This window comes from Anas platyrhynchos, chromosome 2, assembly GCF_047663525.1.
Source record: "Anas platyrhynchos isolate ZD024472 breed Pekin duck chromosome 2, IASCAAS_PekinDuck_T2T, whole genome shotgun sequence".
Taxonomy (NCBI): domain Eukaryota; kingdom Metazoa; phylum Chordata; class Aves; order Anseriformes; family Anatidae; genus Anas; species Anas platyrhynchos.
This window is the reverse complement of record NC_092588.1, coordinates 14,705,589-14,723,618: the sequence shown is the minus strand read 5'-3', so window position 1 is coordinate 14,723,618 and position 18,030 is coordinate 14,705,589. Positions and strand designations below refer to the sequence as shown.

The following is an 18,030-nucleotide window of genomic DNA, read 5'->3' as shown; positions in this document are numbered from 1 at the left end:
CCCAGGCATACTTTGTGAAGGTTTTGGCCTCTCCCAGACAGAGAGCGACTTGTGGATTTGGTCCGCAGATCCCTTCAGGCTAGGTACCCAAGAACATTAGCCAATTTTGGAGCGAGGTACCTGCCTGGGTACCTTCCTCTACCTCCGCTGATCATGATTTCCAACACTTCTGGACTAGCTCCAGATGCAGAATTGCTTCTCAAGACCAGCTGATTACCGCTCCGTGTTCACTGTCTCCCAGTTTTGGCTCTCCTTTGTAGGTAGCTGCATGCCTGCTAGCTACCATTGCTTCCTCAAGGGAAGCTTCTGCAAAGCTTTTGGCTTCTTTCTGCGAGAGATTTAGCTCTGGGTAGCAGCTGCAAAGACCTTCGCGGAGGGACCCCACAAGTCTGGCCAAGTTTACTGCTAAGTGTATGCCTGGTAGCTACCCTTTCCTTCTCACCTCGGCATGCTTCAAGAAAAGCTTAGGCTTCCAGGATGACCCATTTTTTCTCTCTGGATCCTAAACTAGAAAAACTCTAGGCTAGGTCAAGCAGAATTTTGGCTACTTTGCAGGTTGCTACCTGCCCGGTCACTCCCTTGGCCTCTGGCAGATTGGTCTTAGGAGAAGGTTTCCCTCGCGACCTTAGTTCTGCACAAAAGCAGCGTACCCATCTGGGGTAGCTACCTCAAAGTTGGCCGAATTGGGAATTCTGTGCATGCCCAGTAGCTACCCGTTCCTCCTCCCAGGCATACTTTGTGAAGGTTTTGGCCTCTCCCAGAGAGAGAGCGACTTGTGGATTTGGTCCGCAGATCCCTTCAGGCTAGGTACCCGAGAACATTAGCCAATTTTGGAGCGAGGTACCTGCCTGGGTACCTTCCTCTACCTTCGCTGATCATGATTTCCAACACTTCTGGACTAGCTCCAGATGCAGAATTGCTTCTCAAGACCAGCTGATTACCGCTCCGTGTTCACTGTCTCCCAGTTTTGTCTCTCCTTTGTAGGTAGCTGCATGCCTGCTAGCTACCATTGCTTCCTCAAGGGAAGCTTCTGCAAAGCTTTTGGCTTCTTTCTGCGAGAGATTTAGCTCTGGGTAGCAGCTGCAAAGACCTTCGCGGAGGGACCCCACAAGTCTGGCCAAGTTTACTGCTAAGTGTATGCCTGGTAGCTACCCTTTCCTTCTCACCTCGGCATGCTTCAAGAAAAGCTTAGGCTTCCAGGATGACCCATTTTTTCTCTCTGGATCCTAAACTAGAAAAACTCTAGGCTAGGTCAAGCAGAATTTTGGCTACTTTGCAGGTTGCTACCTGCCCGGTCACTCCCTTGGCCTCTGGCAGATTGGTCTTAGGAGAAGGTTTCCCTCGCGACCTTAGTTCTGCACAAAAGCAGCGTACCCATCTGGGGTAGCTACCTCAAAGTTGGCCGAATTGGGAATTCTGTGCATGCCCAGTAGCTACCCGTTCCTCCTCCCAGGCATACTTTGTGAAGGTTTTGGCCTCTCCCAGACAGAGAGCGACTTGTGGATTTGGTCCGCAGATCCCTTCAGGCTAGGTACCCGAGAACATTAGCCAATTTTGGAGCGAGGTACCTGCCTGGGTACCTTCCTCTACCTTCGCTGATCATGATTTCCAACACTTCTGGACTAGCTCCAGATGCAGAATTGCTTCTCAAGACCAGCTGATTACCGCTCCGTGTTCACTGTCTCCCAGTTTTGTCTCTCCTTTGTAGGTAGCTGCATGCCTGCTAGCTACCATTGCTTCCTCAAGGGAAGCTTCTGCAAAGCTTTTGGCTTCTTTCTGTGAGAGATTTAGCTCTGGGTAGCAGCTGCAAAGACCTTCGCGGAGGGACCCCACAAGTCTGGCCAAGTTTACTGCTAAGTGTATGCCTGGTAGCTACCCTTTCCTTCTCACCTCGGCATGCTTCAAGAAAAGCTTAGGCTTCCAGGATGACCCATTTTTTCTCTCTGGATCCTAAACTAGAAAAACTCTAGGCTCGGTCAAGGAGAATTTTGGCTACTTTGCAGGTTGCTACCTGCCCGGTCACTCCCTTGGCCTCTGGCACATTGGTCTTAGGAGAAGGTTTCCCTCCCAGCCTTAGTTCTGCACAAAAGCAGCGTACCCATCTGGGGTAGCTACCTCAATGTTGGCCGAATTGGGAATTCTGTGCATGCCCAGTAGCTACCCGTTCCTCCTCCCAGGCATACTTTGTGAAGGTTTTGGCCTCTCCCAGACAGAGAGCGACTTGTGGATTTGGTCCGCAGATCCCTTCAGGCTAGGTACCTGAGATCATTAGCCAATTTTGGAGCGAGGTACCTGCCTGGGTACCTTCCTCTACCTTCGCTGATCATGATTTCCAACACTTCTGGACTAGCTCCAGATGCAGAATTGCTTCTCAAGACCAGCTGATTACCGCTCCGTGTTCACTGTCTCCCAATTTTGTCTCTCCTTTGCAGGTAGCTGCATGCCTACGAGCTACCATTGCTTCCTTCAGGGAAGCTTCTGCAAAGCTTTTGGCTTCTTTCTGCGAGAGATTTAGCTCTGGGTAGCAGCTGCAAAGACCTTCGCGGAGGGACCCCACAAGTCTGGCCAAGTTTACTGCTAAGTGTATGCCTGGTAGCTACCCTTTCCTTCTCACCTCGGCATGCTTCAAGAAAAGCTTAGGCTTCCAGGATGACCCATTTTTTCTCTCTGGATCCTAAACTAGAAAAACTCTAGGCTAGGTCAAGGAGAATTTTGGCTACTTTGCAGGTTGCTACCTGCCCGGTCACTCCCTTGGCCTCTGGCACATTGGTCTTAGGAGAAGGTTTCCCTCCCAGCCTTAGTTCTGCACAAAAGCAGCGTACCCATCTGGGGTAGCTACCTCAATGTTGGACGAATTGGGAATTCTGTGCATGCCCAGTAGCTACCCGTTCCTCCTCCCAGGCATACTTTGTGAAGGTTTTGGCCTCTCCCAGACAGAGAGCGACTTGTGGATTTGGTCCGCAGATCCCTTCAGGCTAGGTACCCGAGAACATTAGCCAATTTTGGAGCGAGGTACCTGCCTGGGTACCTTCCTCTACCTTCGCTGATCATGATTTCCAACACTTCTGGACTAGCTCCAGATGCAGAATTGCTTCTCAAGACCAGCTGATTACCGCTCCGTGTTCACTGTCTCCCAGTTTTGGCTCTCCTTTGTAGGTAGCTGCATGCCTGCTAGCTACCATTGCTTCCTCAAGGGAAGCTTCTGCAAAGCTTTTGGCTTCTTTCTGTGAGAGATTTAGCTCTGGGTAGCAGCTGCAAAGACCTTCGCGGAGGGACCCCACAAGTCTGGCCAAGTTTACTGGTAAGTGTATGCCTGGTAGCTACCCTTTCCTTCTCACCTCGGCATGCTTCAAGAAAAGCTTAGGCTTCCAGGATGACCCATTTTTTCTCTCTGGATCCTAAACTAGAAAAACTCTAGGCTAGGTCAAGGAGAATTTTGGCTACTTTGCAGGTTGCTACCTGCCCGGTCACTCCCTTGGCCTCTGGCAGATTGGTCTTAGGAGAAGGTTTCCCTCCCAGCCTTAGTTCTGCACAAAAGCAGCGTACCCATCTGGGGTAGCTACCTCAATGTTGGCCGAATTGGGAATTCTGTGCATGCCCAGTAGCTACCCGTTCCTCCTCCCAGGCATACTTTGTGAAGGTTTTGGCCTCTCCCAGAGAGAGAGCGACTTGTGGATTTGGTCCGCAGATCCCTTCAGGCTAGGCACCCGAGAACATTAGCCAATTTTGGAGCGAGGTACCTGCCTGGGTACCTTCCTCTACCTTCGCTGATCATGATTTCCAACACTTCTGGACTAGCTCCAGATGCAGAATTGCTTCTCAAGACCAGCTGATTACCGCTCCGTGTTCACTGTCTCCCAGTTTTGGCTCTCCTTTGTAGGTAGCTGCATGCCTGCTAGCTACCATTGCTTCCTCAAGGGAAGCTTCTGCAAAGCTTTTGGCTTCTTTCTGCGAGAGATTTAGCTCTGGGTAGCAGCTGCAAAGACCTTCGCGGAGGGACCCCACAAGTCTGGCCAAGTTTACTGCTAAGTGTATGCCTGGTAGCTACCCTTTCCTTCTCACCTCGGCATGCTTCAAGAAAAGCTTAGGCTTCCAGGATGACCCATTTTTTCTCTCTGGATCCTAAACTCGCAAAGCTCAAAGCTAGATAAAGAGAATTTTGGCTTGTTTGCTGGTTGCTTCCTGCCCTGTCGCTCTTTTGGCCTTTAACATAGTAGACACTAGGAATAGTTTTGCTTACTTGCATTAGTTCTGGCATCAGTTGCATTCCCGTCTTTTATTTCTTACCTGTCTGCGTCTGCATGTCCTGTAGCTCTCACAGGGTAGTTGAAATTTCTCACAGGATCCCCAGCTTTTTCTCCATCTGTTGAAGTCTGGTCCTGTTTGCCCTGTAAGTCTTCTGCCATGTATCTCCCGGAGCCTTTCCTTTTGGCATTCTCTGAACAGAGCTGAAACCTTGGGTTGCTGCCTCAGAATCCTCCAAGGCTGTTGCTCTAGTACGTTTGTGTCCATCGGTGTAGGTTCCCAACCCTGCAACAATGGAAAAGACAGGTTTTGCTTGATTTTGTTTTGTTTGGCTGTTTCTTTTCATTATGACCTTTTCTTTCTTTGGTCTTTCCTTCAATCCTACCAGTTCTGTTAGTTTGAATCCTCCTCTTAGTTTTGTTGTTTGCTGTTCTCAGACATCAGCACAGCACCTCATTTTCCTTGTGCAGTGCCTCCCTCATAGAATCAGAGAAGAGCTGGTGTTGGAAGGGACCTTAAAGACCATCCAGCTCGAGCCCACCTGCAGTGGTGCCCCAGCACCCTGCTGAGAGCTGCAGGTCTGGGCTGGGGCCAGCTCTGGCTTGAGGGTGACTGAGGCTGTGCCTGTCAGCCCTGCAGTGACACATGGCGGTTGCTTGGCACCACTGTGGGTCACAATAGACACTACCCCTGATAGCACAGGGCTGCCATGTGGTCACAGTCCCTGTCCTTGGTTTCCCAAGGAGATGGGTCCCCAGCCTTGGTCCTGAGCGACGTGGGGACGTGCGAGTCCATGAGTCCCCAAGTGCCACAGCGCGGACTTCTCGCTCTTTCCCCTGGAGCTGAACACTGTCTTTTGCTTCCACCATACCTGTGCCCCTGAGAAGGTCCACATCCATGAGGTCCATAGCTCCCTGGAGCTCACGGCTGGGCTGTCCTGCCCCAGGGTGCCCTGCCACGTGCCTGGAGCAGACTGGAAAAGTTTGGCCTGCATGCTTTAGTTCTGGACAAAAGCAGCATACCCGCTGTGTGCCAAACCCTGTTTGGGCATCAGAACAGAATCCTGAAGTCTGCAGTGCCCGAAGTCCAACCTTTTTCTTCATTAGTTACAAAATGAACATTAAAGTTTACTCTTAATGAGATTCAGGAAGTACATGCTAACCATACAAGACTACAATACACAACTTTTTGCCCAAATCATGCTAATTGTCATCCCAGGGTGGGACAGATAAGCTTAGGATATAAAAGTGTTAGGAGGTAGTGGTAAAAATTTGATGTTAGGAAAAAACTTCGAGTGAGGGAAAAAGGGAGTGCCGAGGTGGGGGGGAGCAGGGTTGGCTGAGGAGAGAAGAGGGGAGAAGAACAAATCGAAAACCTAGAAGAGGCAGTCGATGTTCTGTGCTCCTTCTCCACCAAGACAGGGACACCTCCGTGGTAAGCTCTGCACCTTCACCTTCACTTTGGTGAGGAATACCTGCGATAGCATTTCTATGTTTATAAACGTATTAACTGCCTAGAGGGTGAGTGGCATAGCTTCATTTTAGCTGCCTGTTGGGTCAGTGGCATAGACCCACAAGAAAGAAGGGAACCCCTTGTCATTAAGACCTCGGGGTTCTCCAATTTGCCTGCATCTGTTCAAAACCCAGCCTGCATACAAGCGATGCAGGAGAAGGATCTGTTACGGAGATCCCCAGAGCTAGCCCTGATGGATCTGGCAACGTTAACTCCCCCTTATCTGTGGCTTCCCAGACAGCATAAAGACACATGTAGCTAGTGTCCAAGACCACATCCAAACTGCCTGTGCTATGAACGCTGCCCTGGATGCCACACGGCTTCCACACAAGCAGGTCCCTCTAACCAACTCAAGTGAGTTTGTGCAAGATCTAGGGAATTAGGGGTCTTCTATGGGCTGGCTGGGAATCGACCACTGGGAAACCACCCAAGCCTCCCCAGCGGGTTTTCCAGCTCCACACCACGGAGCCCAACCCAGGGTTCAAACCAAAACTCTACAAGGAATGTAACGAGCTGGGGTGTACAGCCTCGGCTACAACAGGGTCTCAGACACCGTATCTCCCACAACATCTCTTTCTGGTTCATGAACAGCAGGTCTGGTGAGACATGCCCCCAGTAGGCTCACAAACCAGCAGAGTCAGGAAGCTGTATCCACACACTCCAGGAACCACCTAGACTGCTTCCTCGGGGCTGCACCAAATTTCCAGCATATGTCTGGAAAGTTGACGGCACCCACAAGAAGTGCTGGCGATTCTGCGACTTCCATCAGCTGCTTATAGAATCACAGAATAGTAGCGGTTGAAAGGGAGCTCCAGAGATCAGCGGGTCCAACCCACTACAAAGTAGGTTCCCTACAGCAGATTGCACAGGTAGGCAGCTAGAAGGCTCTTGAATGACTCCAGAGAAGGAGACTGCACAACCTCCCTGGGCAGCCTGTTCCCAGCTATATCACTATCACGGTGAAGAAGTTCCTTGGCATATAGGTGCGGAACACCCTGTGCAAAACTTTATGGATGTTGCACCTTGTCCTTTGGCTACCTCAATTTTGACCTAATCGGGAATTCTGTGCATGCCCAGTAGCTACCCGTTCCTCCTCCCAGGCATACTTTGTGAAGGTTTTGGCCTCTCCCAGAGAGAGAGCGACTTGTGGATTTGGTCCGCAGATCCCTTCAGGCTAGGTACCCGAGAACATTAGCCAATTTTGGAGCGAGGTACCTGCCTGGGTACCTTCCTCTACCTTCGCTGATCATGATTTCCAACACTTCTGGACTAGCTCCAGATGCAGAATTGCTTCTCAAGACCAGCTGATTACCGCTCCGTGTTCACTGTCTCCCAGTTTTGTCTCTCCTTTGTAGGTAGCTGCATGCCTGCTAGCTACCATTGCTTCCTCAAGGGAAGCTTCTGCAAAGCTTTTGGCTTCTTTCTGCGAGAGATTTAGCTCTGGGTAGCAGCTGCAAAGACCTTTGCGTAGGACCCCACAAGTCTGGCCAAGTTTACTGCTAAGTGTATGCCTGGTAGCTACCCTTTCCTTCTCACCTCGGCATGCTTCAAGAAAAGCTTAGGCTTCCAGGATGACCCATTTTTTCTCTCTGGATCCTAAACTAGAAAAACTCTAGGCTAGGTCAAGGAGAATTTTGGCTACTTTGCACATTGCTACCTGCCCGGTCACTCCCTTGGCCTCTGGCACATTGGTCTTAGGAGAAGGTTTCCCTCCCAGCCTTAGTTCTGCACAAAAGCAGCGTACCCATCTGGGGTAGCTACCTCAATGTTGGCCGAATTGGGAATTCTGTGCATGCCCAGTAGCTACCCGTTCCTCCTCCCAGGCATACTTTGTGAAGGTTTTGGCCTCTCCCAGAGAGAGAGCGACTTGTGGATTTGGTCCGCAGATCCCTTCAGGCTAGGTACCCGAGAACATTAGCCAATTTTGGAGCGAGGTACCTGCCTGGGTACCTTCCTCTACCTTCGCTGATCATGATTTCCAACACTTCTGGACTAGCTCCAGATGCAGAATTGCTTCTCAAGACCAGCTGATTACTGCTCCGTGTTCACTGTCTCCCAGTTTTGGCTCTCCTTTGTAGGTAGCTGCATGCCTGCTAGCTACCATTGCTTCCTCAAGGGAAGCTTCTGCAAAGCTTTTGGCTTCTTTCTGCGAGAGATTTAGCTCTGGGTAGCAGCTGCAAAGACCTTCGCGGAGGGACCCCACAAGTCTGGCCAAGTTTACTGCTAAGTGTATGCCTGATAGCTACCCTTTCCTTCTCACCTCGGCATGCTTCAAGAAAAGCTTAGGCTTCCAGGATGACCCATTTTTTCTCTCTGGATCCTAAACTAGAAAAACTCTAGGCTAGGTCAAGGAGAATTTTGGCTACTTTGCAGGTTGCTACCTGCCCGGTCACTCCCTTGGCCTCTGGCACATTGGTCTTAGGAGAAGGTTTCCCTCCCAGCCTTAGTTCTGCACAAAAGCAGCGTACCCATCTGGGGTAGCTACCTCAATGTTGGCCGAATTGGGAATTCTGTGCATGCCCAGTAGCTACCCGTTCCTCCTCCCAGGCATACTTTGTGAAGGTTTTGGCCTCTCCCAGACAGAGAGCGACTTGTGGATTTGGTCCGCAGATCCCTTCAGGCTAGGTACCCGAGAACATTAGCCAATTTTGGAGCGAGGTACCTGCCTGGGTACCTTCCTCTACCTTCGCTGATCATGATTTCCAACACTTCTGGACTAGCTCCAGATGCAGAATTGCTTCTCAAGACCAGCTGATTACCGCTCCGTGTTCACTGTCTCCCAGTTTTGTCTCTCCTTTGTAGGTAGCTGCATGCCTGCTCGCTACCATTGCTTCCTTCAGGGAAGCTTCTGCCAAGCTTTTGGCTTCTTTCTGTGAGAGATTTAGCTCTGGGTAGCAGCTGCAAAAACCTTCGCGGAGGCACCCCACAAGTCTGGCCAAGTTTACTGCTAAGTGTATGCCTGGTAGCTACCCTTTCCTTCTCACCTCGGCATGCTTCAAGAAAAGCTTAGGCTTCCAGGATGACCCATTTTTTCTCTCTGGATCCTAAACTAGAAAAACTCTAGGCTAGGTCAAGGAGAATTTTGGCTACTTTGCAGGTTGCTACCTGCCCGGTCACTCCCTTGGCCTCTGGCAGATTGGTCTTAGGAGAAGGTTTCCCTCCCAGCCTTAGTTCTGCACAAAAGCAGCGTACCCATCTGGGGTAGCTACCTCAATGTTGGCCGAATTGGGAATTCTGTGCATGCCCAGTAGCTACCCGTTCCTCCTCCCAGGCATACTTTGTGAAGGTTTTGGCCTCTCCCAGAGAGAGAGAGACTTGTGGATTTGGTCCGCAGATCCCTTCAGGCTAGGTACCCGAGAACATTAGCCAATTTTGGAGCGAGGTACCTGCCTGGGTACCTTCCTCTATCTTCGCTGATCATGATTTCCAACACTTCTGGACTAGCTCCAGATGCAGAATTGCTTCTCAAGACCAGCTGATTACCGCTCCGTGTTCACTGTCTCCCAGTTTTGGCTCTCCTTTGTAGGTAGCTGCATGCCTGCTAGCTACCATTGTTTCCTTCAGGGAAGCTTCTGCAAAGCTTTTGGCTTCTTTCTGTGAGAGATTTAGCTCTGGGTAGCAGCTGCAAAGACCTTCGCGGAGGGACCCCACAAGTCTGGCCAAGTTTACTGGTAAGTGTATGCCTGGTAGCTACCCTTTCCTTCTCACCTCGGCATGCTTCAAGAAAAGCTTAGGCTTCCAGGATGACCCATTTTTTCTCTCTGGATCCTAAACTAGAAAAACTCTAGGCTAGGTCAAGGAGAATTTTGGCTACTTTGCACGTTGCTACCTGCCCGGTCACTCCCTTGGCCTCTGGCACATTGGTCTTAGGAGAAGGTTTCCCTCCCAGCCTTAGTTCTGCACAAAAGCAGCGTACCCATCTGGGGTAGCTACCTCAATGTTGGCCGAATTGGGAATTCTGTGCATGCCCAGTAGCTACCCGTTCCTCCTCCCAGGCATACTTTGTGAAGGTTTTGGCCTCTCCCAGAGAGAGAGCGACTTGTGGATTTGGTCCGCAGATCCCTTCAGGCTAGGTACCCGAGAACATTAGCCAATTTTGGAGCGAGGTACCTGCCTGGGTACCTTCCTCTACCTTCGCTGATCATGATTTCCAACACTTCTGGACTAGCTCCAGATGCAGAATTGCTTCTCAAGACCAGCTGATTACCGCTCCGTGTTCACTGTCTCCCAGTTTTGTCTCTCCTTTGTAGGTAGCTGCATGCCTGCTCGCTACCGTTGCTTCCTTCAGGGAAGCTTCTGCCAAGCTTTTGGCTTCTTTCTGTGAGAGATTTAGCTCTGGGTAGCAGCTGCAAAGACCTTCGCGGAGGGACCCCACAAGTCTGGCCAAGTTTACTGCTAAGTGTATGCCTGGTAGCTACCCTTTCCTTCTCACCTCGGCATGCTTCAAGAAAAGCTTAGGCTTCCAGGATGACCCATTTTTTCTCTCTGGATCCTAAACTAGAAAAACTCTAGGCTAGGTCAAGGAGAATTTTGGCTACTTTGCAGGTTGCTACCTGCCCGGTCACTCCCTTGGCCTCTGGCAGATTGGTCTTAGGAGAAGGTTTCCCTCCCAGCCTTAGTTCTGCACAAAAGCAGCGTACCCATCTGGGGTAGCTACCTCAATGTTGGCCGAATTGGGAATTCTGTGCATGCCCAGTAGCTACCCGTTCCTCCTCCCAGGCATACTTTGTGAAGGTTTTGGCCTCTCCCAGACAGAGAGCGACTTGTGGATTTGGTCCGCAGATCCCTTCAGGCTAGGTACCCGAGAACATTAGCCAATTTTGGAGCGAGGTACCTGCCTGGGTACCTTCCTCTACCTTCGCTGATCATGATTTCCAACACTTCTGGACTAGCTCCAGATGCAGAATTGCTTCTCAAGACCAGCTGATTACCGCTCCGTGTTCACTGTCTCCCAGTTTTGTCTCTCCTTTGTAGGTAGCTGCATGCCTGCTAGCTACCATTGCTTCCTCAAGGGAAGCTTCTGCAAAGCTTTTGGCTTCTTTCTGCGAGAGATTTAGCTCTGGGTAGCAGCTGCAAAGACCTTCGCGGAGGGACCCCACAAGTATGGCCAAGTTTACAGGTAAGTGTATGCCTGATAGCTACCCTTTCCTTCTCACCTCGGCATGCTTCAAGAAAAGCTTAGGCTTCCAGGATGACCCATTTTTTCTCTCTGGATCCTAAACTAGAAAAACTCTAGGCTAGGTCAAGGAGAATTTTGGCTACTTTGCAGGTTGCTACCTGCCCGGTCAACTCCCTTGGCCTCTGGCAGATTGGTCTTAGGAGAAGGTTTCCCTCCCAGCCTTAGTTCTGCACAAAAGCAGCGTACCCATCTGGGGTAGCTACCTCAATGTTGGCCGAATTGGGAATTCTGTGCATGCCCAGTAGCTACCCGTTCCTCCTCCCAGGCATACTTTGTGAAGGTTTTGGCCTTTCCCAGAGAGAGAGCGACTTGTGGATTTGATCCGCAGATCCCTTCAGGCTAGGTACCCGAGAACATTAGCCAATTTTGGAGCGAGGTACCTGCCTGGGTACCTTCCTCTACCTTCGCTGATCATGATTTCCAACACTTCTGGACTAGCTCCAGATGCAGAATTGCTTCTCAAGACCAGCTGATTACCGCTCCGTGTTCACTGTCTCCCAGTTTTGTCTCTCCTTTGTAGGTAGCTGCATGCCTGCTAGCTACCATTGCTTCCTTCAGGGAAGCTTCTGCAAAGCTTTTGGCTTCTTTCTGTGAGAGATTTAGCTCTGGGTAGCAGCTGCAAAGACCTTCGCGGAGGGACCCCACAAGTCTGGCCAAGTTTACTGCTAAGTGTATGCCTGGTAGCTACCCTTTCCTTCTCACCTCGGCATGCTTCAAGAAAAGCTTAGGCTTCCAGGATGACCCATTTTTTCTCTCTGGATCCTAAACTAGAAAAACTCTAGGCTAGGTCAAGGAGAATTTTGGCTACTTTGCAGGTTGCTACCTGCCCGGTCCATCCCTTGGCCTCTGGCAGATTGGTCTTAGGAGAAGGTTTCCCTCCCAGCCTTAGTTCTGCACACAAGCAGCGTACCCATCTGGGGTAGCTACCTCAATGTTGGCCGAATTGGGAATTCTGTGCATGCCCAGTAGCTACCCGTTCCTCCTCCCAGGCATACCTTGTGAAGGTTTTGGCCTCTTCCAGAGAGAGAGCGACTTGTGGATTTGGTCCGCAGATCCCTTCAGGCTAGGTACCCGAGAACATTAGCCAATTTTGGAGCGAGGTACCTGCCTGGGTACCTTCCTCTACCTTCGCTGATCATGATTTCCAACACTTCTGGACTAGCTCCAGATGCAGAATTGCTTCTCAAGACCAGCTGATTACCGCTCCGTGTTAACTGTCTCCCAATTTTGGCTCTCCTTTGCAGGTAGCTGCATGCCTGCTAGCTACCATTGCTTCCTCCAGGGAAGCTTCTGCAAAGGTTTTGGCTTCTTTCTGTGAGAGATTTAGCTCTGGGTAGCAGCTGCAAAGACCTTTGCGGAGGGACCCCACAAGTCTGGCCAAGTTTACTGGTAAGTGTATGCCTGGTAGCTACCCTTTCCTTCTCACCTCGGCATGCTTCAAGAAAAGCTTAGGCTTCCAGGATGACCCATTTTTTCTCTCTGGATCCTAAACTAGAAAAACTCTAGGCTAGGTCAAGGAGAATTTTGGCTACTTTGCAGGTTGCTACCTGCCCGGTCAACTCCCTTGGCCTCTGGCAGATTGGTCTTAGGAGAAGGTTTCCCTCCCAGCCTTAGTTCTGCACAAAAGCAGCGTACCCATCTGGGGTAGCTACCTCAATGTTGGCCGAATTGGGAATTCTGTGCATGCCCAGTAGCTACCCGTTCCTCCTCCCAGGCATACTTTGTGAAGGTTTTGGCCTTTCCCAGAGAGAGAGCGACTTGTGGATTTGATCCGCAGATCCCTTCAGGCTAGGTACCCGAGAACATTAGCCAATTTTGGAGCGAGGTACCTGCCTGGGTACCTTCCTCTACCTTCGCTGATCATGATTTCCAACACTTCTGGACTAGCTCCAGATGCAGAATTGCTTCTCAAGACCAGCTGATTACCGCTCCGTGTTCACTGTCTCCCAGTTTTGTCTCTCCTTTGTAGGTAGCTGCATGCCTGCTAGCTACCATTGCTTCCTCAAGGGAAGCTTCTGCAAAGCTTTTGGCTTCTTTCTGCGAGAGATTTAGCTCTGGGTAGCAGCTGCAAAGACCTTCGCGGAGGGACCCCACAAGTCTGGCCAAGTTTACTGCTAAGTGTATGCCTGGTAGCTACCCTTTCCTTCTCACCTCGGCATGCTTCAAGAAAAGCTTAGGCTTCCAGGATGACCCATTTTTTCTCTCTGGATCCTAAACTAGAAAAACTCTAGGCTAGGTCAAGGAGAATTTTGGCTACTTTGCAGGTTGCTACCTGCCCGGTCACTCCCTTGGCCTCTGGCAGATTGGTCTTAGGAGAAGGTTTCCCTTGCGACCTTAGTTCTGCACAAAAGCAGCATACCCATCTGGGGTAGCTACCTGAATGTTGGCCGAATTGGGAATTCTGTGCATGCCCAGTAGCTACCCGTTCCTCCTCCCAGGCATACTTTGTGAAGGTTTTGGCCTCTCCCAGACAGAGAGCGACTTGTGGATTTGGTCCGCAGATCCCTTCAGGCTAGGTACCCGAGAACATTAGCCAATTTTGGAGCGAGGTACCTGCCTGGGTACCTTCCTCTACCTTCGCTGATCATGATTTCCAACACTTCTGGACTAGCTCCAGATGCAGAATTGCTTCTCAAGACCAGCTGATTACCGCTCCGTGTTCACTGTCTCCCAGTTTTGGCTCTCCTTTGTAGGTAGCTGCATGCCTACGAGCTACCATTGCTTCCTCAAGGGAAGCTTCTACAAAGCTTTTGGCTTCTTTCTGCGAGAGATTTAGCTCTGGGTAGCAGCTGCAAAGACCTTCGCGGAGGGACCCCACAAGTCTGGCCAAGTTTACTGCTAAGTGTATGCCTGGTAGCTACCCTTTCCTTCTCACCTCGGCATGCTTCAAGAAAAGCTTAGGCTTCCAGGATGACCCATTTTTTCTCTCTGGATCCTAAACTAGAAAAACTCTAGGCTAGGTCAAGGAGAATTTTGGCTACTTTGCAGGTTGCTACCTGCCCGGTCACTCCCTTGGCCTCTGGCAGATTGGTCTTAGGAGAAGTTTTCCCTCCCAGCCTTAGTTCTGCACAAAAGCAGCATACCCATCTGGGGTAGCTACCTCAATGTTGGCCGAATTGGGAATTCTGTGCATGCCCAGTAGCTACCCGTTCCTCCTCCCAGGCATACTTTGTGAAGGTTTTGGCCTCTCCCAGAGAGAGAGCGACTTGTGGATTTGATCCGCAGATCCCTTCAGGCTAGGTACCCGAGAACATTAGCCAATTTTGGAGCGAGGTACCTGCCTGGGTACCTTCCTCTACCTTCGCTGATCATGATTTCCAACACTTCTGGACTAGCTCCAGATGCAGAATTGCTTCTCAAGACCAGCTGATTACCGCTCCGTGTTCACTGTCTCCCAGTTTTGTCTCTCCTTTGTAGGTAGCTGCATGCCTGCTAGCTACCATTGCTTCCTCAAGGGAAGCTTCTGCAAAGCTTTTGGATACTTTCTGTGAGAGATTTAGCTCTGGGTAGCAGCTGCAAAGACCTTCGCGGAGGGACCCCACAAGTCTGGCCAAGTTTACTGCTAAGTGTATGCCTGGTAGCTACCCTTTCCTTCTCACCTCGGCATGCTTCAAGAAAAGCTTAGGCTTCCAGGATGACCCATTTTTTCTCTCTGGATCCTAAACTAGAAAAACTCTAGGCTAGGTCAAGGAGAATTTTGGCTACTTTGCAGGTTGCTACCTGCCCGGTCACTCCCTTGGCCTCTGGCACATTGGTCTTAGGAGAAGGTTTCCCTCCCAGCCTTAGTTCTGCACAAAAGCAGCGTACCCATCTGGGGTAGCTACCTCAATGTTGGCCGAATTGGGAATTCTGTGCATGCCCAGTAGCTACCCGTTCCTCCTCCCAGGCATACTTTGTGAAGGTTTTGGCCTCTCCCAGACAGAGAGCGACTTGTGGATTTGGTCCGCAGATCCCTTCAGGCTAGGTACCCGAGAACATTAGCCAATTTTGGAGCGAGGTACCTGCCTGGGTACCTTCCTCTACCTTCGCTGATCATGATTTCCAACACTTCTGGACTAGCTCCAGATGCAGAATTGCTTCTCAAGACCAGCTGATTACCGCTCCGTGTTCACTGTCTCCCAGTTTTGGCTCTCCTTTGTAGGTAGCTGCATGCCTGCTAGCTACCATTGCTTCCTCAAGGGAAGCTTCTACAAAGCTTTTGGCTTCTTTCTGCGAGAGATTTAGCTCTGGGTAGCAGCTGCAAAGACCTTCGCGGAGGGACCCCACAAGTCTGGCCAAGTTTACTGCTAAGTGTATGCCTGGTAGCTACCCTTTCCTTCTCACCTCGGCATGCTTCAAGAAAAGCTTAGGCTTCCAGGATGACCCATTTTTTCTCTCTGGATCCTAAACTAGAAATCTCTAGGCTAGGTCAAGGAGAATTTTGGCTACTTTGCAGGTTGCTACCTGCCCGGTCACTCCCTTGGCCTCTGGCACATTGGTCTTAGGAGAAGGTTTCCCTCGCGACCTTAGTTCTGCACAAAAGCAGCGTACCCATCTGGGGTAGCTACCTCAATGTTGGCCGAATTGGGAATTCTGTGCATGCCCAGTAGCTACCCGTTCCTCCTCCCAGGCATACTTTGTGAAGGTTTTGGCCTCTCCCAGACAGAGAGCGACTTGTGGATTTGGTCCGCAGATCCCTTCAGGCTAGGTACCCGAGAACATTAGCCAATTTTGGAGCGAGGTACCTGCCTGGGTACCTTCCTCTACCTTCGCTGATCATGATTTCCAACACTTCTGGACTAGCTCCAGATGCAGAATTGCTTCTCAAGACCAGCTGATTACCGCTCCGTGTTCACTGTCTCCCAGTTTTGTCTCTCCTTTGTAGGTAGCTGCATGCCTGCTAGCTACCATTGCTTCCTCAAGGGAAGCTTCTGCAAAGCTTTTGGCTTCTTTCTGCGAGAGATTTAGCTCTGGGTAGCAGCTGCAAAGACCTTCGCGGAGGGACCCCACAAGTCTGGCCAAGTTTACTGCTAAGTGTATGCCTGGTAGCTACCCTTTCCTTCTCACCTCGGCATGCTTCAAGAAAAGCTTAGGCTTCCAGGATGACCCATTTTTTCTCTCTGGATCCTAAACTAGAAAAACTCTAGGCTAGGTCAAGGAGAATTTTGGCTACTTTGCAGGTTGCTACCTGCCCGGTCACTCCCTTGGCCTCTGGCACATTGGTCTTAGGAGAAGGTTTCCCTCCCAGCCTTAGTTCTGCACAAAAGCAGCGTACCCATCTGGGGTAGCTACCTCAAAGTTGGCCGAATTGGGAATTCTGTGCATGCCCAGTAGCTACCCGTTCCTCCTCCCAGGCATACTTTGTGAAGGTTTTGGCCTCTCCCAGACAGAGAGCGACTTGTGGATTTGGTCCGCAGATCCCTTCAGGCTAGGTACCCGAGAACATTAGCCAATTTTGGAGCGAGGTACCTGCCTGGGTACCTTCCTCTACCTTCGCTGATCATGATTTCCAACACTTCTGGACTAGCTCCAGATGCAGAATTGCTTCTCAAGACCAGCTGATTACCGCTCCGTGTTCACTGTCTCCCAGTTTTGGCTCTCCTTTGTAGGTAGCTGCATGCCTGCTAGCTACCATTGCTTCCTCAAGGGAAGCTTCTGCAAAGCTTTTGGCTTCTTTCTGCGAGAGATTTAGCTCTGGGTAGCAGCTGCAAAGACCTTCGCGGAGGGACCCCACAAGTCTGGCCAAGTTTACTGCTAAGTGTATGCCTGGTAGCTACCCTTTCCTTCTCACCTCGGCATGCTTCAAGAAAAGCTTAGGCTTCCAGGATGACCCATTTTTTCTCTCTGGATCCTAAACTAGAAAAACTCTAGGCTAGGTCAAGGAGAATTTTGGCTACTTTGCAGGTTGCTACCTGCCCGGTCACTCCCTTGGCCTCGGGCAGATTGGTCTTAGGAGAAGGTTTCCCTCCCAGCCTTAGTTCTGCACAAAAGCAGCGTACCCATCTGGGGTAGCTACCTCAATGTTGGCCGAATTGGGAATTCTGTGCATGCCCAGTAGCTACCCGTTCCTCCTCCCAGGCATACTTTGTGAAGGTTTTGGCCTCTCCCAGAGAGAGAGCGACTTGTGGATTTGGTCCGCAGATCCCTTCAGGCTAGGTACCCGAGAACATTAGCCAATTTTGGAGCGAGGTACCTGCCTGGGTACCTTCCTCTACCTTCGCTGATCATGATTTCCAACACTTCTGGACTAGCTCCAGATGCAGAATTGCTTCTCAAGACCAGCTGATTACCGCTCCGTGTTAACTGTCTCCCAGTTTTGGCTCTCCTTTGTAGGTAGCTGCATGCCTGCTAGCTACCATTGCTTCCTCAAGGGAAGCTTCTGCAAAGCTTTTGGCTTCTTTATGCGAGAGATTTAGCTCTGGGTAGCAGCTGCAAAGACCTTCGTGGAGGGACCCCACAAGTCTGGCCAAGTTTACTGGTAAGTGTATGCCTGGTTGCTACCCTTTCCTTCTCACCTCGGCATGCTTCAAGAAAAGCTTAGGCTTCCAGGATGACCCATTTTTTCTCTCTGGATCCTAAACTAGAAAAACTCTAGGCTAGGTCAAGGAGAATTTTGGCTACTTTGCACGTTGCTACCTGCCCGGTCACTCCCTTGGCCTCTGGCACATTGGTCTTAGGAGAAGGTTTCCCTCCCAGCCTTAGTTCTGCACAAAAGCAGCGTACCCATCTGGGGTAGCTACCTCAATGTTGGCCGAATTGGGAATTCTGTGCATGCCCAGTAGCTACCCGTTCCTCCTCCCAGGCATACTTTGTGAAGGTTTTGGCCTCTCCCAGACAGAGACCGACTTGTGGATTTGGTCCGCAGATCCCTTCAGGCTAGGTACCCGAGAACATTAGCCAATTTTGGAGCGAGGTGCCTGCCTGGGTGCCTTCCTCTACCTTCGCTGATCATGATTTCCAACACTTCTGGACTAGCTCCAGATGCAGAATTGCTTCTCAAGACCAGCTGATTACCGCTCCGTGTTAACTGTCTCCCAGTTTTGTCTCTCCTTTGTAGGTAGCTGCATGCCTGCTAGCTACCATTGCTTCCTCCAGGGAAGCTTCTGCAAAGCTTT

General features: G+C 50.6%; 1 protein-coding gene across 12 annotated transcripts in view; it reads right to left on the bottom strand.

The window, feature by feature from the left end:
• Positions 1-3,579: 3,579 nt before the first annotated feature.
• LOC140001818 (uncharacterized) overlaps positions 3,580-18,030 on the bottom strand; it is an 87,838-nt gene continuing 73,387 nt past the window's right edge. For 4 of the 12 annotated variants that reach the window (XM_072034367.1, XM_072034368.1, XM_072034370.1 and 1 more), the window contains one exon: positions 3,580-4,530. In XM_072034367.1, the coding sequence (XP_071890468.1) occupies positions 4,258-4,530 (273 nt within the window). In that variant the 3' untranslated portion in view covers positions 3,580-4,257. Of the gene's footprint in view, positions 4,531-5,116; positions 5,285-18,030 lie in introns of all 12 variants that reach the window. The other 8 variants (XR_011807362.1, XR_011807363.1, XR_011807361.1 and 5 more) reach the window with 3 other exon arrangements.